This window comes from Lissotriton helveticus, chromosome 3_1, assembly GCF_964261635.1.
Source record: "Lissotriton helveticus chromosome 3_1, aLisHel1.1, whole genome shotgun sequence".
Lineage (NCBI taxonomy): Eukaryota > Metazoa > Chordata > Amphibia > Caudata > Salamandridae > Lissotriton > Lissotriton helveticus.
In genome coordinates, this window is record NC_136061.1 from 912,101,512 (window position 1) to 912,120,817 (window position 19,306).

A 19,306-nucleotide genomic window follows, 5' to 3' on the forward strand; every position below is an offset into this window, starting at 1 on the left:
TTACACCAGTTTTGGCATTTTCCATAGAAATAGCAAGTTTTTCCTAATTATTGTGCTTTAAACCGACTTCTAATTTGTGATGGATCCCAGGGTAAACGCCATAGGTGATCTGGGAAAGCTATACATTTCTGAAAAGTAGAAAATTCAAAATTCAGCAAGGCGTCATTGGTGTAGATCCCGAAAGGGTTTCCCAAAGGAAGTAACTGTTGAAATAAAAATTATTGGAAGTGAATATGAAAAAAGGCAATTTCTGACAAAAATGTCCATTTGTAACTTCTTGTCACAATGGTCGATTTACAAAAGCAATATAACATTAGGTCTGCTAGATCCTTCTGGTTGTGGGGATATATGGGGTTGGTTCTCCAAGAACCCATTGTACCTAGCTTAACCTTACTATGTTTTTTCATGGTGTACTGGGTACAGAGAAATTTATATGATAAAATAGAACAAGGGAAACATTAGTATCAAAGAAACCTTTGTATTTCTGAAATAGACACCAGATACAGAGGTTATGAGCACTGGTTATTAGCACATCTCTGAATGCGTGGGTACCCATGTGATTCAGAGGGCATCAACATTTCTTCTTTCTAACACACTGCCTCACATTAGGAAGGCACAAATGCAGAAAAATACATTTTTTCGCCTGAAAACTGGCCCTTTTTTCTGTGTTAGTAGCTGTGAATTTTGGGCCCTAGGTAAGCAGGCAACTAGGGAAATCTAGACACATACAAGAATTCTTTGGGTGTTGACTTGTGTGGCTCTCACCACGTTTTCTTACCGAGGCCGCTTTGCATACCTCAAACGTTGACACAAAAAAAACCTTTCTCCTCATATTTCTGCGAGGACAACTTCTGGAATCTGCTGGAAGCTACACATTTCCTATCACCCAGCATTACACCAAGTCTCCCAATAAAAACTGGTACCACAGTTAAGTGGGTAGGTCTAGTGCATTAAACAGGAAAGGCCCCAAAATGCAACACGGACACATCACATTTTCACTGAAAACTGACCCATTTTGGAGTGTGGCTAGCTGAAGATTTTAGGCCCTAGCTCAGCATTTACTTTTGGAAACCTAGCAAGCCTGTACATTTTTGAAAACTGGACACCTGGGGAAAACCAGGGTGGAGTGGCTTATGCGTCTCTCAAAAGATGTTCTTACCTAGAAGCACTTGCAAATCTCGAACTTTGACTAGAAAAAAAAACATTTTCCTCACATTTCTGCGATGAAAACTTCTGAAATCGGCAGGGAGCTACATGTTTCCTACCACCTGCCATTACCCCAAGCATCAGACCAAGGTCAATAGGAGTCTCGCAGAACGACTCTCACTGACCCTGGTTTGATTTGTGCCTGTCGGGTACACTAGGACACAGAAGTGGGGGACAAATGGGGGAATGATGGGTGGTAGGAATGCAAGGAAAATGTGTAATTGTAGGCAAGGTTTGAGGTTTGCAGGACATTGTGGGTAAAGAAATGTTGTGGGACCCACCCAAGACATACCACCCTGGACTCTCCCAGATGTCAACACTGGAGCTACCCCTATTGGTGAATTCTCCACATTGCGTTTTGGGCACTTTAGTATCACAGACGTTAGGACCAGCCACACAAGTGGGGTAACCTTTTTATCAGGGCAAGTCAGGGTGGTAGGACCTTGGAGGATCCCTGAGGATTCTGGAAGTTTACATCACAGAAATGCAAGGAAAATGTGCAATTTTAGTCAACGTTTGAGATCTGCATGGCATTGTGTGTAAGAAAATGTCAAGAGATCCACACAAGGCACATCAACTTTGTGGCAGCTGACCCGAGCCCGAAAAGAGCAGCCAATTCAGAACAGAAGTAGGACAATATTGGGACTTAGTCCAACTCTGCTACCCATATGTATAAAAGACAAAAAAGCATTAAACCATAACAAAATACCCTTCTTGCCAAAAAGATTGGGATGGTTTAGTTCCTGGGTGGGGGAGGGGCGGTGAAGCAGAATGACCGCTGTAGAGTCATGGTGAAGACTAGGTCTGATGTGTGAATGGATGGTCAGGCCCCTCCCACTGGGGCAGACTGCAATGAAAGACCTCTTATCTTACCCCAGGGAGAACAGAAAGACTGTTCCAGGTCAGTTGAGGGGCGGGGTTGGGCCAAATGTCTAGTGGGCTTTCTGACCCCCGGTCCCCAACCAGGGTAGATTGGAGGCAACCAACTCCAGTTTGCCCCCATGGAGGCAGAAAGACGTTTGGGCCTTGGGGGGGGAGGGATGGATTAGCCAAATACCAGGTTTGAGGCGCTCCCCTCTCTAAATAGACTGCCGTGTGGTCTAATGGGCTTTCTGCCCTACCCCCTGCTCCCCTCGGGTCAGACTGATGGTAAGAACATCCAATTTGCCTCTGGGTGGTGGTGGGTGGGAACAGATTGGTGGGCCTGGAGGGGAGCACTAACAGTGCAGGGTGCCGCTCCCCCCCCCTCCTCACAAAAAAAATAAAAAATAAAAAAATAGTCCTGTTGTCTAGTGGGTGGAATCCCGCTTGTGTATTGCGCTCCTGCAGCGATCCACAAGAAGGGATCCCCTCTCAAACTATGCCTCTCCCGTCCGCAATAGTGCTTGGTAGGTTGTGAAAGGCCCCCGAGCACCGATGCAGTGAAAGTGAAATGAGTTGATCGTCTCGTTTCACTTTCACTGAAATTAAGTCAGCACGTGGGTCGTCGTTTCAGAGGGGAAAAACAGCATTGGGTGCTATATCAGCCCCCAGCTCCTGAGGCTGATATAAATGAAAGGATATCCCCCTGGTGCTCGCACCATCAGGTTTTTCTGCCTCAGGTGCCTGGATATGTTTGAGCAGTCCTCAGCACTGGTGCAGAGGACGGCTTTAACACATCCACCTCACGCAAGAGGTCAAAACATTTTCTCTGTTCTATCAAGAGTTGCTTTTTACTTCAAATCACACACCATAACACAAGGCATTGAACTGATAGTGGGCTGTCCACAGTGAGGGATATGTTTGAACATAATATACTGCAAAACACTCCCAGAGGTGACTGAGAAATACTGAGCCAGCCCGGGGCACTTCCTGAATTACAGTGCACTGTAGGCGCCCCCAGAGCTGTTGGGTCTGATGCTGAGACATGGTGGGTGTACCCGAACATTAAGTCGGTTATACAATGGGTTGCTGGGCGCCAGCCTTGCTGAGGGCCTGGCCTATAGGGTAAATGGGTGGTCAAGTTAGGCAGCAATTTACCGTCCAGCAGTGGGAAGGAGCAATGAGGTACATGAGCACAGTGTCTCATAACCCGAGTCTCAAGCTTAGACAGTTAAATTACTTTCATGAGAAGTACCTCACCCAGGTGTGATTGCACCGCATGTTTCCTAGAATGGTGCTGAATTGCCCTAGATGCCCTTCACATACAGCAGTTTTCCAACATTTAGTTTGGCCATACCCAGAAATAGTACGCTACAGGGAGGAAGTGGTGGGGGGCTATGGCCGAGCTTACACTCGCCGTCACCGGAAAAAGCGTCTCTTGGAACTAATACCAAGCACAAAACAGATTAATATGCAGCACATTCATAGCCTTGGTGTACACTCTGATTAACCTGAATATTGCTGTGGTCTGGAAGTACAAAGCCACCATTGATGGTAAAGAATCTCCCTAAATGGGGGACAGTGGAGACGGATGCCTGGAGTGACTTGCACGCATGGGGTCTTAAAGGTCCTCCAGCAGACACATGGGATGATTTTTTGAGAGCACTTAAATCCAAAACAGATGAGAATCCGCCATGAAGCAGGGTGGGGTGAAACTTGAACCAAACTAAGTCCTTGTCTGGGGCAGGGCAACTGACAGTCACACACATAGAAGTGGTGGGAGCATACTAGACCCAGTCGCTGTAGACTTGGCAGGTTGGCCATGGGGTGAGCACTAGCACATGTTTTTGCCAGCGATATGGGACAATTGTCTATCTGAGTTATGTTAGGTGTGGAGCGATAGGTGGACCTTGTGGACTGGAACTGGACTTCTTATTGCAGCAGGAACTTTATGCCCAGTCTAAAAGTTATGATCCCCCATTTACGGGATGGTTACAGTAACTTCATGTTATTGACTGTGCCTGAACGTCCACTGTGGGTGATAACTCTTGTAATTTGTATTGCATTGGTGGGTTTTTGTACCAACATCGATAAAGAGATACTGGAACAAAAAAAATATAATAGTTACACTCTCTTAGTAGCACTAGGGAATGCAGAGGCTCCGTTATGGCACATCTTGTCCTTTCGCAAGGAAGCATATGCAAGAAGGATGGGTGTAACATACAGACATATGTCTGCAGCCAGCAGAGCAGGGCCTGAAGCCCAAAGACTTGTGTAACAACACACAACAATTTGATAAGAAAATTGAAAAGAAATCTCTTTGGCACTGGTTCCTGATTCTCTGCCAGTTAAGTCTATCAGAAATGGGTGACACTGTGTAAAGGATCATTGCAAGACCCTAATGATGACTCCAAACTGAACCATTTCAGGCCAGTGGTCCCAAATTGCTAGAAGAAAGTACCAAATATAGTCTGGGGCTGGGAGGGGAGCTCGAGAAAAGAATCGTAATCAGACAATATCCATTAGAAGAACAGTTTACATAATCCTGCTGAAAAATAATTGAAAGGAAAAAAATAGGTAAAACTAAAGCTTTAACAGAAATGTTTGTGAGGGCTAATGGAGACTTCTAATCTTAACTGTCCTTTCTAAATTGCACCTTTTGCAAATCCCAGTACCCTGAGGAAAAGCAAAAGAAGCTGAAAGAGAGAAGTGTAGAGGGGCTGAGCAAGGAACAGCTCCGGACTCAAACCTTTCTTGCCTCCATAGGGAACAGGGAAAAACAATACTAACAAGCTCACACAAACCATTGGTCACCTTTCTTATGTAAACTTTCAGTACTAATTAAACTACCATGGAAAAATCACATCCTAAAGATTCACTTACCGAAATAAAAATATTCAGCAGGTTTTCCAATGTTGGTAGTTGAGAAATGAGCTTCTGCACCACTTTACTGAATGCTTCAAATATGGAGTGGTCGTATATGCTAGTCAGATAAAAGCTGGAAGAAAGAAGGTACTTTAAAAAACTAAAATGTTATCCAACAATGCAAGCAACCGATGGATGTGCAACAGAGGTTAAATTCAGGCTACTATTCAAATCAACTGCTTGCTACTTTATAGAAATACCAGCCCAGCAAAAATCATTTTTTAAACAGAACCTCAGCTATCCAAGAAGTGCCCTATGCATGCCTCTATGACATAATCCACCACGTTACCTTAAGTCTGAAGTGAAATGAAATGATCACATTTTCAGGATTGGCTTTACAGCAAAGTGGTTGCCATACCTTTTGTGATATGGAAAAACACAGATTTAAGAAGCTGTACTGAGACAGGTGCTTGGGTGTCACCAATGCGTTGCTTTCTCCCTGCAAGCTTTCGATTGGCAAAAGGTGTGTGTTACCACTGAAAAACTAACAGTGTGTTTTGAAATATGGGAAAGCTTATGTTCAATAAAGAAGAAAGGTGTTTATAGCGACAAGCCAATAATAAAAGGCTACATGCTTAATAGGTTTTCTATTGTGGAAAGCCATAACTCTGAACGGTTTATTATTAAAAGTTATGGCAAATGCAATGGGTCCAATATATGTGCTGGGAAAGACATACATTGAAGCAAATTTAGTACAAAATCTGCACTTGGAGAATACTCGTTAGGCATTCTAAGGATGGGTTATATGTTGTTTTGCCGATTGCAATTGTGGAATTTTAGAACACCATATAAGAACACTGACTTGGAGGAAAGCCTACGTTAAATATAGTATGCCCGAGTAGGTAATAGTGCCAAGCCAACTATAAAGGCTATATGCCTTATTAATCCGCAGGAAAAGTATTGACACATGCAATATGTCTGATCTCTTTATTATGAAATGTTACAACAACGGCAGTAGGCCTTAATCGCTATTGTGACAAATATATCGTAAGGTCAAGAGGCCTTTAATTGTGGATTGTTAATACATTGTGTTAAAGGCTGTCAATAGGTATTCTGTTACATGGAAGCTTAAAGAGTACAATAACAGACAAAGGTTATGGTGTTGGTTTTCCTCTCGCACATACCCTGGGTAGAGAGGACTTTACATAGAAGAATAGGTCCGTCCACTTCAGTCACTAACCCGATTTGCATCGGAGCAACTCACTTTGTCTGATCGCATGTGCACATCCACCTGATTATGAATATGGTTCACTGCTAGGTTGGTGGGCAAGGACTTACTTTTTCTATTTTTCTCCTTGTATATATCCTTGTTGTTTCTCTCATTTTTATTTTATTGTTTTTAATTTTATAGCATATACAGCTCCCCAGAAAGTGTTACTGGTCTACTTGCTTGATGCTCCTTTCATTTTCAGTGCACCATATCCCCCATGGTAAATATTTCTAAACCAGGTGGCCATCTTGAAAGGGTGAAGTGTATCGTTTTACTTTTCCAACCTAGGTATCTGCTTTAGAAGCAACAGGTTGGCTTTCTTGGATCTGTACAACAATACAAAGCATATGACCGTTCTAAGATGGCAACCCGTTGAGATGTTTTCTGAGTGGCCATCTTAGAATGGTATTGTACACATCATATCATTATATTATATTATTACCTCAGGGTGGCTGGCAGATGACTTTTTAAATGGGGTAGTCATATTTAACCCTTAAAACAATGGTACAAGTGAATGGTATCTAGTCAAGAAAGCTGCCCACTAGTGTGTTTAATTATTAGCTTCTTTTTTGCTAGCATAAGCTGATCATGTTTAGGCAGATACCTTTCCTTTTTCCACACAGCTATGCTTCTAATTTACCTTGCATATCATTGTTTTTGTGTTATTGTGGCTGAGCAAGAGGGAGAAAGCAAGAATTAGTTGGGGCAGAGAAGTATAGCTATCAGGCAGCAAGCAGTGTTTAGTAACAGAGCGCATGCTCAACCAGTTACTGTGATATTCAGGAGGATCAGCAGTCCAGTCTTCATACTGGACCCGCGCTCAGAGTTCTTTGTCAGGTTGGAACTATGTGCAGAATAGAACTATAAACATGCTGTATTATTGCAGATCTGACTATGACGAGTTGATGGTTGGATCCTCTTCTCAGGAGCCGGATATAAAAATACACTGTTTAGTTATTGCTCCTTTGCCACAGATGTTTCATTGGACTACAATATGTGGAGACAATCTGAAAATTAACCAATTCTGTTACAGCAATGTATCTCTGTGTTCAAACTGGTGCTTCTATGGTACTGTGTTAACTTTATGGACGACCTGTGTACAATTAGTAATTACTTGACTTCCGCACTGTTTGTCACAGGCATATTTCATGAAGGCCTCAAGCTCCAATGGATCCTGCTTGTGCCTAACATACTGGCACCTCACCTGTTTCACTATGCACTCCTCAGCATTTTACTCTGTGAGCTCTTCTACTCCTCACAGAACCTTATTACTTGGACAAGGAGCAGACAGTGTTTGTGGTACTAGGAAGAGAGTGCTTCCAGGGTGGCTCAAGGAGTTTGTCATGTGGTTGTAGAGAGTTTTAAATGTTGCCTTATTTGTTTTTTACTTTATTATATTTCATTGTGTAAAGGTGGGGGATGTGCTATGTTGTATTACTATGTACTGTATGTTCTGAGAGCAAGGAATGGAATGCTGGTTGGACTCTCAGACGCCGTTCCAGTCCAGGAGTCAGTTACTGCTTGCTCCGTGGACTGGAAGCCGTGCTGCCTGGCTCTCACCTGTTTCCACTAATAAACTCATCCTTCAATTTAACCTGAAGGCATCACTCTTTCCAATTACACATTTTTAATATTGTTCTCCATTGAAAATGTAAAATATTCCTCCTTCCATTCTTTCTCCTCTTAGTGGTCTAAATGAAGTCTTTGCACGTTATGTAAAGGTTTGTGGCGTAAATTTTAGAAAGTCTCACTACTTCTTCACTGTCTGCGGCCAGAAGGTCAAGATGCTTTTGAGACTTTGCCCAACTTAACTGATGACGAGGAAGACTCCCTCACAATGAAAATGTTTGCATCAAAACATTAGACAAGCATTACCTTCCTGAGGTGTTAACTCCCTTTGAAAGATATAATTTTGGTATAAGAGATGAAACAATGGAGGAACATGCGAGTGGGTTACAAAAACTTGCCTTTACATGCAAGTTTGGTAATAGTACTGAGGAGAGAATAAGGGGCAGTTCATATTAATGTGTAAATGCGAAAAAAACGTAAATGGGAAACAACTATGGCTCAAAGCTGGTCCCAAAAATAAGCAGTTATAACTACTGCCATACAGGTTAAACATCTTAGCATGTGTTGAGGATCTATGCAAAGAAAAAGCTTGTATAGTAGGCATCCAGGAAGTTGACACCAAATAGTAACTCCTTCCTTAAATGAAAGAACCACTAAAATTTAGAGGTGTCTGTTACAATACAAGGATTTGCCATGCCATTAAGAGTGTCTAGAAAGTATTTAGGAAAGAAAGAGCATAATGCCAAATGTGTAGAAGCACTAAAACCAACAAGAGAGTTTCTGAAGTTTCTTGTGAGTTGAATGACTGGTCTTGCAAGTAGGAGGAGAGTGCTTGTGATGTTGGTTTCTTTAAGTGTGAACTGTTTATCCTGAATGAAGAGGATATTTCCAGGATGATGGATTCTGCAGCACAGCTCACACTGATCTCGGACACTGACCTTGCAGAGAAATTCAAAGGGAAATATTAGCTTAAAGACCCTTATGTTTGAACATACACTTATTGTTACAAAAACAATGAATTTCTGGGATACTTTGACGCCTGGTTTAAATTTAGGAGACACACTACTGACAGTAAGGTGTATGTTCCTGTAGTGGGTGACAGTGCTGAGCTAGCCACATCAAAAACAATTGGGAATTACCCTTGATCACAAATCTATGCCACAGGTGTCGGTGAGTAGTGTAATACTTTGCAATCGGAGTTCATGAAGGAGTTTTCTGAAGGTTTTATCGGATGTGACAGAGTGCGTACATGGTTATGTTAAGCATATAAAGCTTATGGACAAACTGTTCCAGTTGCGAATATGGTCATACGGGTATCCCTTAGTATCAGAGTGGGAAAACGGAGGAGGATCACCAAATAAAACTGAATGAGGATTCTAGACATCTAACATTACTCCATGTACAATGTTGGAATTGAGAGACTCTGTTTTCAGCATCACAGTAGGCTCGGACCGAGCTACTGACTCGTTGCACTGTGTGTTCAACGTAACTTTGCAGTTTAAAGACATTCTTGCAACGCATTTATTAAGTACTGTGGATTTTTATCGTGTTTGGTCTTGTTTGAGTACATAAAAATATTGGATATTTTTCTAAACTCGTGTGGTGTCCGTTTGGAGTGTTCACACTGTATTACTGTTGGTTATGTGCAAATGCTTTACACACTGCCTCTGAGATAAGCCTGACTGCTCGTGCCAAGCTACCGAGGGGGTGAGCAGGGGTTATTTTAGGAGTGTAACTCCCTTACCCCGACTAGAGTGGTGGTTTCTGCCTGGCAATGGTTCAAACCTTAGCCAACCAGAAATCCCAATTCTAACATTCGTATTTTTACAAATGCAGGTAGCACAAGATGTTTTCCAGGACCTGGTTCGTATTTAATTATGGGTGCAAGATAAAGACTTCTAGCACAGGAATAACATGCCTATAACAGTTATTTTGTTGCATTCTAATATACACCCAACATTGGATTTTAGGCTGGCATTTTGCACTGCAGGAGGAGCTGTAAGATACCGGAGGTATACCCGTTTTTCAGCAGACTTAACATATATCTATATACTGCATGAGAGGTGACATACTGCAGTATTTCCATTAAAAAAAAATTTGATTTGAGGATGTAGAAACAGGGTTCTTCCATCCACTTAATGATGGCAAGTGGATTGAATATAGCCAGGTTTACAGGTCTTAAAACCTATATTATGGGGTTGTCACATCTTTGACACAACTTAACTATCATCATTGTTATACTTTTAACAGAACTTCGTTCGCTTACTCTTTGCAGCATTGGAGATTATCAAGGACTCTTTCTCAGAAGCCAGTTGATTTCCTACGCTGTGATATTTATGGACACAGTTATTTTCTGGTAACATGCTGCTGTCCGTGATGCGCTCTTTTGACATGACTCTCATACCTTGCACAATGGCACTGTTTACGTGTAACATATAGATGATTTTACTCACCGGCTGAACTTCCACTTCTCTAGACCAACTGGTTTTCTTTTCTTCCTTTTTTGGTGGGGGGTAAGGAATATCTTGCTATAAAACAGTTGTAGGTAGTTTTCACTTTTTAGTACAACTTGTACTGTATTTTGAATTTTTAGGTTATTGACATGCACTTTACTTTGTTTTTAAACTCTTGAGTGTTGGTTTCCTGAGGAGCACCACATTTATATACCAATCACAAGACGACATTCATACAGTTTTTTTCTAACTTTAGTAAGTACTTTTTATGTTAGCAGGCTAGATTATACTGTCCATTGTCAGTATGACTCTTTTGCATTACAGAGTTAGTTTTGCTTATCCATTACTTCAGGTTTGTGGTAAATGCACTGCATGTTCCATCCGCCTTTCTATAATGTAGTACCTGACCATTGCAGCTTCTTCACTCTCTTGTGGCCTGTAAAAGTCCCGCCAGGCTTGATAGGTAGCTCTGCTCCCCCATTCACCAGGGGCACATTAAGTATTAGTAGATGTTGTAGCACCCAGGATAATGTGCTGCATGGCTAAATACTTATAAGGTTCCAAAGGCGAGATCTATTGGCTATGCCGATGCTTGTTAGAAAGGTCAGACCCTTATGCCTGTTTTGTATCAGATTTTGCAAGTACAACCGTTATTAGGTATTCGCTTGGAAAAGGAGTTGACTTTCTACGGAGTGATATGTGAAAAAGAGTTTGGTAACACCAAAAAGTGTATTGCGGGAGCTTAAGAACTATAAACCTATATCCCAAATGTCCCATGTCAGCTAATCACAGATGCTAAGGTCTTTGAGTAGCTCGCTAACTGCTCCAGAAAGGCATAGAAACTACCCTGGCTTTTGCCTCAAGAGTTTGGAGAATACCGTTATTCCACTATCAAGAGGCCTTGAAGGTTTTCTGGGCTGTCATAATACATTCTGTGCAATGAGGGCACTTTTGTGTTCTGGTGAGGAATGGAAAGGACATTGTGCTGTGAGTGAGGAGTGGTGGTCAAAAGTTACTTAAGGGTTAATGGAGGATGCATCACTGAAGAGAAATGGTTGATGAAATGGAAAGAAATGTGAATCTTGCTGACGTGTGTCAGGTGCTTTGTGAGATAGGTATCTGGCACTGTTGAAGCAACAGTTTAGTCTTTAAAGTCAGATAAGAATGAAGGGTAGCCTACTTTATAGAGGGTCTAGGTTAGAAACGTCTTTGAGAGTAAGAGAAAAAAATGATTGGTTTAGCTCATGACGAGCATTAAGGAGTGTGTAAAACCAAGAACAGACTAAGGACTCAATACTGGTGGGCTGGCTTGGAGCTACAAGTTTAGTAGTTGGTGAGAGAGTGTGTAGTCTGCAACATTAGCAATAAGGCAAGGAGAGTAAGAACTACTCCTATGATTTGCAAGCATGTTCCCAACGGACCTTTGGAGGAGATAGCCTTCAATATTGTGGAATTTGTATCCAGAGGTTAAAGGATATAACTATGAGAACTGATTGGGGTCCTTGAAGAGGTTTTTAGCAATAAAAGTAACCGCAAAATCATTTTGACTGACAATTGTGTGCAGTTACACTCCAAAGTTTGAAGGCTGGCATGGTTGGAAGAGGGATTGTGCACCAGAAAGGACCTCTCTTTCATCCCCAAACCAATGGAATGATGAGAAAGATTTAAAAGAATGATCACGAAATGTATACAATTGTCTGGAGGAGTGATTGGTGACTGGAAGTCTGAGGTGTGCAGGACAAGAGAAGAATACAGGTTTATCACACATACTAGACAGGCGTTTCACACTTTAAACTTTTTTGTAAAAGAAAGATATGTACTTTGATATTTCTGTCAAGGGTCAGTAGTTGTGTGAATTCCCCATTTCCTTATCTCCCATATAGTTTAAAATGTTCCTTCTTTTGTTTTTACAATCAAGGATCCCTTAGCACAAACTCTTTAACAATTAGATTTTTGGCACTCTGAGGTGCTAATTTGAGACCAGTGAGAAGACTTGTGCAAACAATACCACCAGAACGGCTGTGGTACTATATCACCACACTCTGTACACTTCCCAAAAAGGCAGGGTCCCACTCCCAGGGTCAACCGTCCAGAAACACTCCAATAATTACACATTTCACAAGAAGGAGAAGCACTCCAATACAAGAGGGCAATGAGAGGAGCCTTGGCATAGGGCCTAATATACTAAACAGATTCTAAAAGCGGAGTTACATGGAGTTTCAATCATTGGAACCAAACATCACAAAACACATTTGGACGGTTTGTTCTTTATTTCTTTGCTTGCTCTTTAAAACAGGGACAAGGACACAGCCAACACATTTGATCCCGAAACACAGGGACTTCTTCTTGGCTGTTAAAAGACTTATAAAACACAAACTTAAGCCAAACAATATAGACTCAAGCTGCAAATTATTAACAATGTCCCCAAATAGCAACATTACACGCAATAAGTTTTGACTTTTGCGCATGGTGTATCATCCAGCCTGATGCATCCAAGAGTCTTTCCAGTCTGCATAAGGTAGTGCAGGGCAATACGTGGAATTGGCTATACCACATGATTGGCGGAAGGTTTAAGAAAGGAAATGACTGAGTCTGGCTAACCATCAGATCAGTGGCATTAAAGGAGTATAATCCATAAAAATGTTGCAATTATGCAGATGCAGAGCTATGCACAGTTTTTAAACATGTTTGCAACTTTGTAGTCTGTTTTCAACTGCTTCATTTGTTTGTTTTGAAAATCTTTACTTTGCACACACATTTGAAAAAGTACAAAGTAGAGTACTCCCAACATCAAATCTTCGATGAATCTGTAAGCCAGAACATCAAAAGTAGGACAAATTTGAAAAGCAGTAACTAGAAAACTGTAATGGTTGCATACAACTAAGGAGCTAATCACGGAAGTTATACTTTCCATTATAACAGAAGGCCCCCATGGCTGTGTAAATAAAGAATAACAAGAACCGAGACTACAGTTATGGCACAGTAATAACTTTGCCAACTAATAAGCCTATCACAGCAAACATGCAAGTACAGATTTCCAGAGGTTACTTCAACTGGAGATGCCTCTCTTCTGAAACAGGGGGTGGGCAGGAGGAGGAGGAGCAGAAATGTTTTGCTGCAGCAACCCGAGCCAGGGTCTGAAAGTTATTCAACATGACGACAAACACCGCTGCCAGTGCAAAGCATATTGCCAGGGTGTCAGCACTAGTCCCCCTAACAAATGTGTACAGTGGCAGATAAACAAAGCACTAGTGTGCCACAGCAATTTCATAATGACCGATGAAGAAGTATGGGTAGCTTTCCTGTCTGAAGCAAGCCAAACATCTTTCAATTGAGAGAATGATAAGACAAGTGCAGGTTGGCAATAGTTGGTGTCACTTAGCTTTCTGCAGAAATCTCCATATTTTGATTACATTTTGCCTTACCCTGTTCAGACATCTCGGGACATCAGCAGAGAAAATTATTTAAGAAAATAAATAAATTTGAGCAAATAGAATGGTAAGGATGATTTTTTACAATAACATTATTGTTTGCAGTGGCCAGAAGCCCACACTTTTAAAAAATTTGATTTGCACAATCTTTTGTTTTGCAAATAGACAGTATCAATTTGGCACAAACAAATCTCAGTTTAGCAGGAAACTACGTTGCCATCTCGGAAGAACGCCAAGTGTGGCAATAAAGCAAAGAAGGAACACACTAGAGAAAGGGAACGTGCGGCCACAACCACTTGTCTGGTTAATGCCACACTGTTGGACAGCACAGAAAGGCTTAACAAAAAAAAACAAGCATTTGCAATGCAATCGGTCTCGCATTTGTTTAAATTAGAGCAGTTGGGTTGAAAATGACAATTTTTTTACTTTTACTTTTTTATACCAATGGCAACAGTGCTATGCAAATAGAATTGGTCAACTGCAAATAAAATACTAAAGTAAAAATCGATGTCATTTGCAAAGCCAACAGCTCTAACTTTAACGCGAGACCTATAACATTGCAAATGCGCGTTTAATACTTCTTGTGACTACTGTACACAAACTAAACCAAAAATTCCATGTCACCAACGCTATCAGGGCATGACCATCGCATTGTACTTTAAAAAATATAATGTTCCTGCTTTTATCGTTCATATTCCAACAATAATTTATATTTTATGCATAGCAAACACAACCAGTTGCTCTGTTTCTTAGTGTTGTAAATAATATATAGGATTATAGCTCGAGTCAATGATTAGCACATTATTGGCCTGAAAAGGATGAAAGGCTCAGTCTAAAATACTATGGATTAGATCTTTGCAGGGATCCTGCACTCAAATGTCAGAAATGTGTGCTAGAATCCTTAAGATTACTTGTTGGCCTAGTGATGCAGTCCTGTCTGTTTCTAAGAATGCAAGATGAAGGAAAATGTGAAATATACACAGGAACTAAAACCCTGCGAATAGGTCTCGCCTATGGGACCTTGTAAGTGTTTAGTTATCCAGCACAATATCATTGGTGCAACAACATCAACTGTTGCAAAGTTAAACACTTATAAGGTCCCAAAGGAGAGCACTATTGGCTATGCCAATGCTGGTTTACCTCGCTCCTAGTTTGCAGTTAGCCCAAGATTGAGTTGGACCTGTACTTTAAAATACCAGAAATAGGGCCGCGCATGGGCTTCCTATCACGACTGCACTACCTGAACAATGAGGCGTTACCTCAGGGTGTGTCTTCTATTTTTTCTTGCGGCTCTCAAAATGGCCGACAAGACTTCAGTTTTTTGCAAGACTGAGTTCAGAACAACTGCTTTCAAACACAACATCGAAGTCTGCAGGCAGCCAAAACCGTTTGCCACCATCTTTTGCAGGCGTCATGTACACAACCACAGTTCTTTTTTCTGTAGATGACGCACTTCTCCTGATGCGTGTACCCGACCAACACTGATGATGTTGTAGTATGCATGTGTGTGCATGCAATTTGAACATATTCTAGACAGGCGCCAGAAGTACCCATGACAAAGTTCCTTTATTTAGTGGTGTAGGCTGACGATTTTGGACCAATGGAAAAATCATTCACAGGACTACCATTTACAATTTCAGCAGGTTACATTTTGAAAAAAGTGTTACATTGGTAAAAAAATAATGGATGATTGAGTGTTGGCATTAAGTGTCCAAAGAAACTAGGTGGAATCCATTCTTGGACAGGTTGAGTCCTTTAGGCTGGTGAAACTTTCCAGTTCAGGCTGTTTGTTACTACTCTGCATGAATCCATAGTCATTTTTCTTTCTAATTTCAGACCCATTCTGGCTATAAAGTCTGTTGCCAATCCCCACATGTAGCATATTGCCCAATGAACTGCACACTTCACAACAGAAAACTGCAGATTGTATAATCAGTTCAAATTTTACAGTCCATCATCACACAACAACAGTGTGAATCAATGACGAACTCTGAGCTGCCAACAAATGTTAAAACATTCTTGCCTACAGCCGTTTGGGTGCGGTTGCATTGCTGGCTCGGGAGCCCAGCTGCCTCAGCAGACCATCTTGTGACTCAGCTGCTATCAAAAGATACCGCAATACTTCTATAACCATTGGGCCACTCATCTTCCACACAAGCCTCAGAAGCTTGAGTGTGTACTTAGCATAACAGATGGCACCGCTGCGCGCTCCCGCAAGGCAAACGTACACGAGTGCCAATAGAAACCAATGCAAAACATGCACGAGTTTCAAGCAAAGTCCTGAGCGACCCCAAAAGGTCCCCTCCTAAGCAGCGCGTGTGTGCTGCGTAGGCGAGACCTAAAAAGGAGGCACGGCAGCTGCTCGCTCCTGCAGGCAAAACGCAGAGGAATGCAGCTGCAGCGTCCCGAGAGTGGTGCGCGTGCGCCCGTGTGAAATCTGACACATAACAGATGGCACACTCCGCGCCGCTGCTCGTAGCCGTAGGTCGTGGGCGGATACATTTCCTGGGAAAGGTGGGTCATGCACCCGCCTTTGCCCAATTGCGAGCTGTCTTTTTACAAAGACGCACGCAAAGCCCAATAGAAAAAATGCTCCCAAAAAAAAAAAACGCGCACGAGCATGTGAAAAGTCCAGAGTGATTCCAAGAGGTCATTTCCTAGAGCACCGCTTGCACACTGCGCTAGGCTCGTCCTAAAAATAGACTGCTACAGATATAGCTTTAAGAACAAAAATACACTGAAAGATGCTGAATCATTAAAAAAATATTTTGGCAAATGGTAGATTGGTAAGTTGTTTAAAATAACGGTTGTTAAGAGATGTTAGACAAGTAGTAATAATCATAAGACTGTAGGTTTCAGAGCTGAAAAGAAGAATAATATATACAAGAATTGAAAAAGCATTGAGATTTTTCTTTATCAAACAAAGATAGATTGTCCTTTGGAGTTTCAGGAGACTAAAAAAAGCATGCCATAATACCATAAGAGGATAGGAAGAGATATACAGACTACATTTTAGTCCTTTACATGCATAAATTGACACATGCCTACAGATTGTAGGATGCTCCAAGATTCTACAAATGTGGCATTCTTTCTGGTTCTACATTACTCAAGGACTAGAGTTAGTGTGGTCTGTGTGCACCGTATATGTGAGCAAGTGAAGAACCTATGTAAAGTGTTGTTTCATGATCAGAACCCAACCAACATAGAAAATACAGTCAAGGGAATGGAAAGCTAAAATAAACCAAGAAGAAAAAGCACAACATAAAAAGGTTGAAAATAAACTGTAGACAACTAAGGAAAGGGCAGAGTTTAGAAAAGGCAACATTAGTCTGGCCTTTGAGAAGACCATGGATATAACTGCACTACGTCACTGAACCGGAAGACAGAATTGGGTTTCAACTACAAATAACATTAAAAAATGGATCAAGTACCTCAAATGAAGCTTTTCCAGTCCTGCATCTGCTAAGTCATCATTCGCTCTCTGATGTATATCCCTCTGAGTTTCAATTTTATGATCATCTGATAAACCATCAACTTTGTGAATAAAAACCTCAAAGTTCATGTCAGGGTTGACTTTGTAGGCTTTGGAAACAGTAATGTGTAGTCTTGTTAATGCCTCCATGTAGTCGTCCTGCAACACAAGTTTACATATGAAATGAACGCAAAAAGGAAGATGGCTTTATGATGTCAATATCAGGAAAGTCAAACGGTAGTCTTTGAGTTGCACAATCCTTCATGCCACGTTTTCAGGATGAAAGAATCATAGCTCCCCCCTCGACATTTTACATTATTCTAACTTAGATTATTTGCATGGTCATAGTGTCATTAATTTAACCCTTCAAGAATCAGAGTTGGGAATCCAATACAAAGCTTGCTCTCTAAACCGTGTAAAGATCGCTTCAGTAGCATTCCAAAGCTTTACTGACCAAAACACTTTCAATATAGAAAAGTCACAACAGTAAGAGTGCTGCATTCCAATTTCAACTTAAGTTGCAGCAAAGACAAAACTTAAGAACAATTGGCAAAAAGACACCAACTCATTTGTTTACTTTCTAGCATTGATAGAAAGTGGAAACACACCATACAAGAGAGCTCCTAAGGGAAAATTGCCATATTTAGTCTTTCAATTTCTATGGTATACAAATCAAGCTTGTTTGCAATACTCACTTTTTAAATTTCCTTTTGGAGCTTGCTAATCAAGTCACCAATTCAGGAAATGGGATAGTTTAACACTCAATGAAACTATGTACTGCCATTTCTGAAGAACAACTTATATCACAGTCAGCAACATGATATTTTCCAAACAAAGTAATTTGGGTTTCTGTGTGCTTGCAGTTCTTTTATCATGGTATTGCACTGACTTAACTAGGGTCCAATGATCTTCACGATGTTTTTGTGATGACAAGTAGGTTTTTGGAGGACCAATAACCAGTACAAAAAAGTTTACATATTGAGAGATGCACGAGCTCCAAGAGACTATGTAAATGGTGAACAATGTAAAATATTACATGTGGGAAACATAAGATAGATGTATTTTAGGACTACAATCTGCAGGTATGTTTTAATGGCAAAAAAAAATCATTATTCTGAAACGTCACCAGATGAGCATTTATCTTCTCATAGAATTTCATTATCAATGCCGGACTCAGGCACCTTCCAAAAAAGCTACAACTGAGCCCAGGCATCAAGGTATTTGCTTTGTGCCAAGAACATTTTGTACCATTAACCTACTAGCAATCATAATAAAACAAAAATGAAAGATTGCATATGAAAATACACCTTCTACTGGAGAGCAGCAAACAAAATCTCTATTTTTGTAAAAGTATAAAAATTGCACTTTCACAAAGTTCAATGGCTGCAACAAATGTGGCAGGGCACCATTCCAAATCTAAATCTAAGCAACCACAAAATCCAAAAATATTGCCACACCTACTCAGGCGTGTGTCATTTAATAAAATATCCACTTGTTCATGAGACAGGGCCCTTCGTAAATCTATTTGTTCTGTGAAAAAATCCATGTGTCCCTATGGTGCCAAACAGGGTGGCAAATTATGGCAGCAACCTTATCAATCAAAAAAACTTTGTAGAGCGCAGTTTGTCACCTGGGGGTTCTTCAGGCACTGTGCAGCAGGTTTAATTTGAAGAGCTAGGTCTTGAGTTTCTTTCTGAAGAGGTTCAGGGAGGGTGCAGTGTGAAGGTGGAAGGTGTTCCAGGCTTTAGCAACGAGGTGAAGAAGGAGCATGTTGCGATGAGACTGCGGCAGATGCTTGGAGTCTGTGTGAGGGTGAAGTGAGCAAAGCGAAGCAAAGGTTTTTGGGTGGCCGGTGGAAGGTCAGGCGATGTTTCATGTAGTGTGGACCTAAGTTGTGGAGGGCTTTGTATGCGTGGGTCAAGAGCTTGAACTGGCATCTCTTCTGGACGGGGAGCAGTGGAGGTCATTGAGGTATTGGGCGATGTGTGGTCTCTTGGGCATGTTGAGTATGAGCCTAGTTGCTGCATTCTGGATTGTCTGGAGTCTTTGCATGAGTTCGGAGGTTGTGCCGGCATAGAGTGTGTTGCCGTAGTCGAGTCCGCTGGTGAGGAGGGCCTGCGCCACAGTTATCCTGGTGTTGATGGTGAGCCATCTGAAGATTTTTTTGAGCATGCGGATC

The 19,306-nt window shown here is 41.4% G+C and overlaps 1 protein-coding gene across 3 annotated transcripts in view; it reads right to left on the bottom strand.

Moving 5' to 3' along the window:
• Window positions 1–19,306, bottom strand: part of RRAGC (Ras related GTP binding C) — a 112,237-nt gene that overhangs the window by 79,651 nt on the left and 13,280 nt on the right. For all 3 annotated transcript variants that reach the window (XM_078681241.1, XM_078681240.1, XM_078681242.1), the window contains 2 exons: window positions 17,087–17,286; window positions 4,951–5,065 (listed from right to left, as the gene is read on the bottom strand). In XM_078681241.1, coding sequence (XP_078537367.1) covers window positions 4,951–5,065; window positions 17,087–17,286 — 315 coding nt within the window. The remainder of the gene's footprint in view (window positions 1–4,950; window positions 5,066–17,086; window positions 17,287–19,306) is intronic.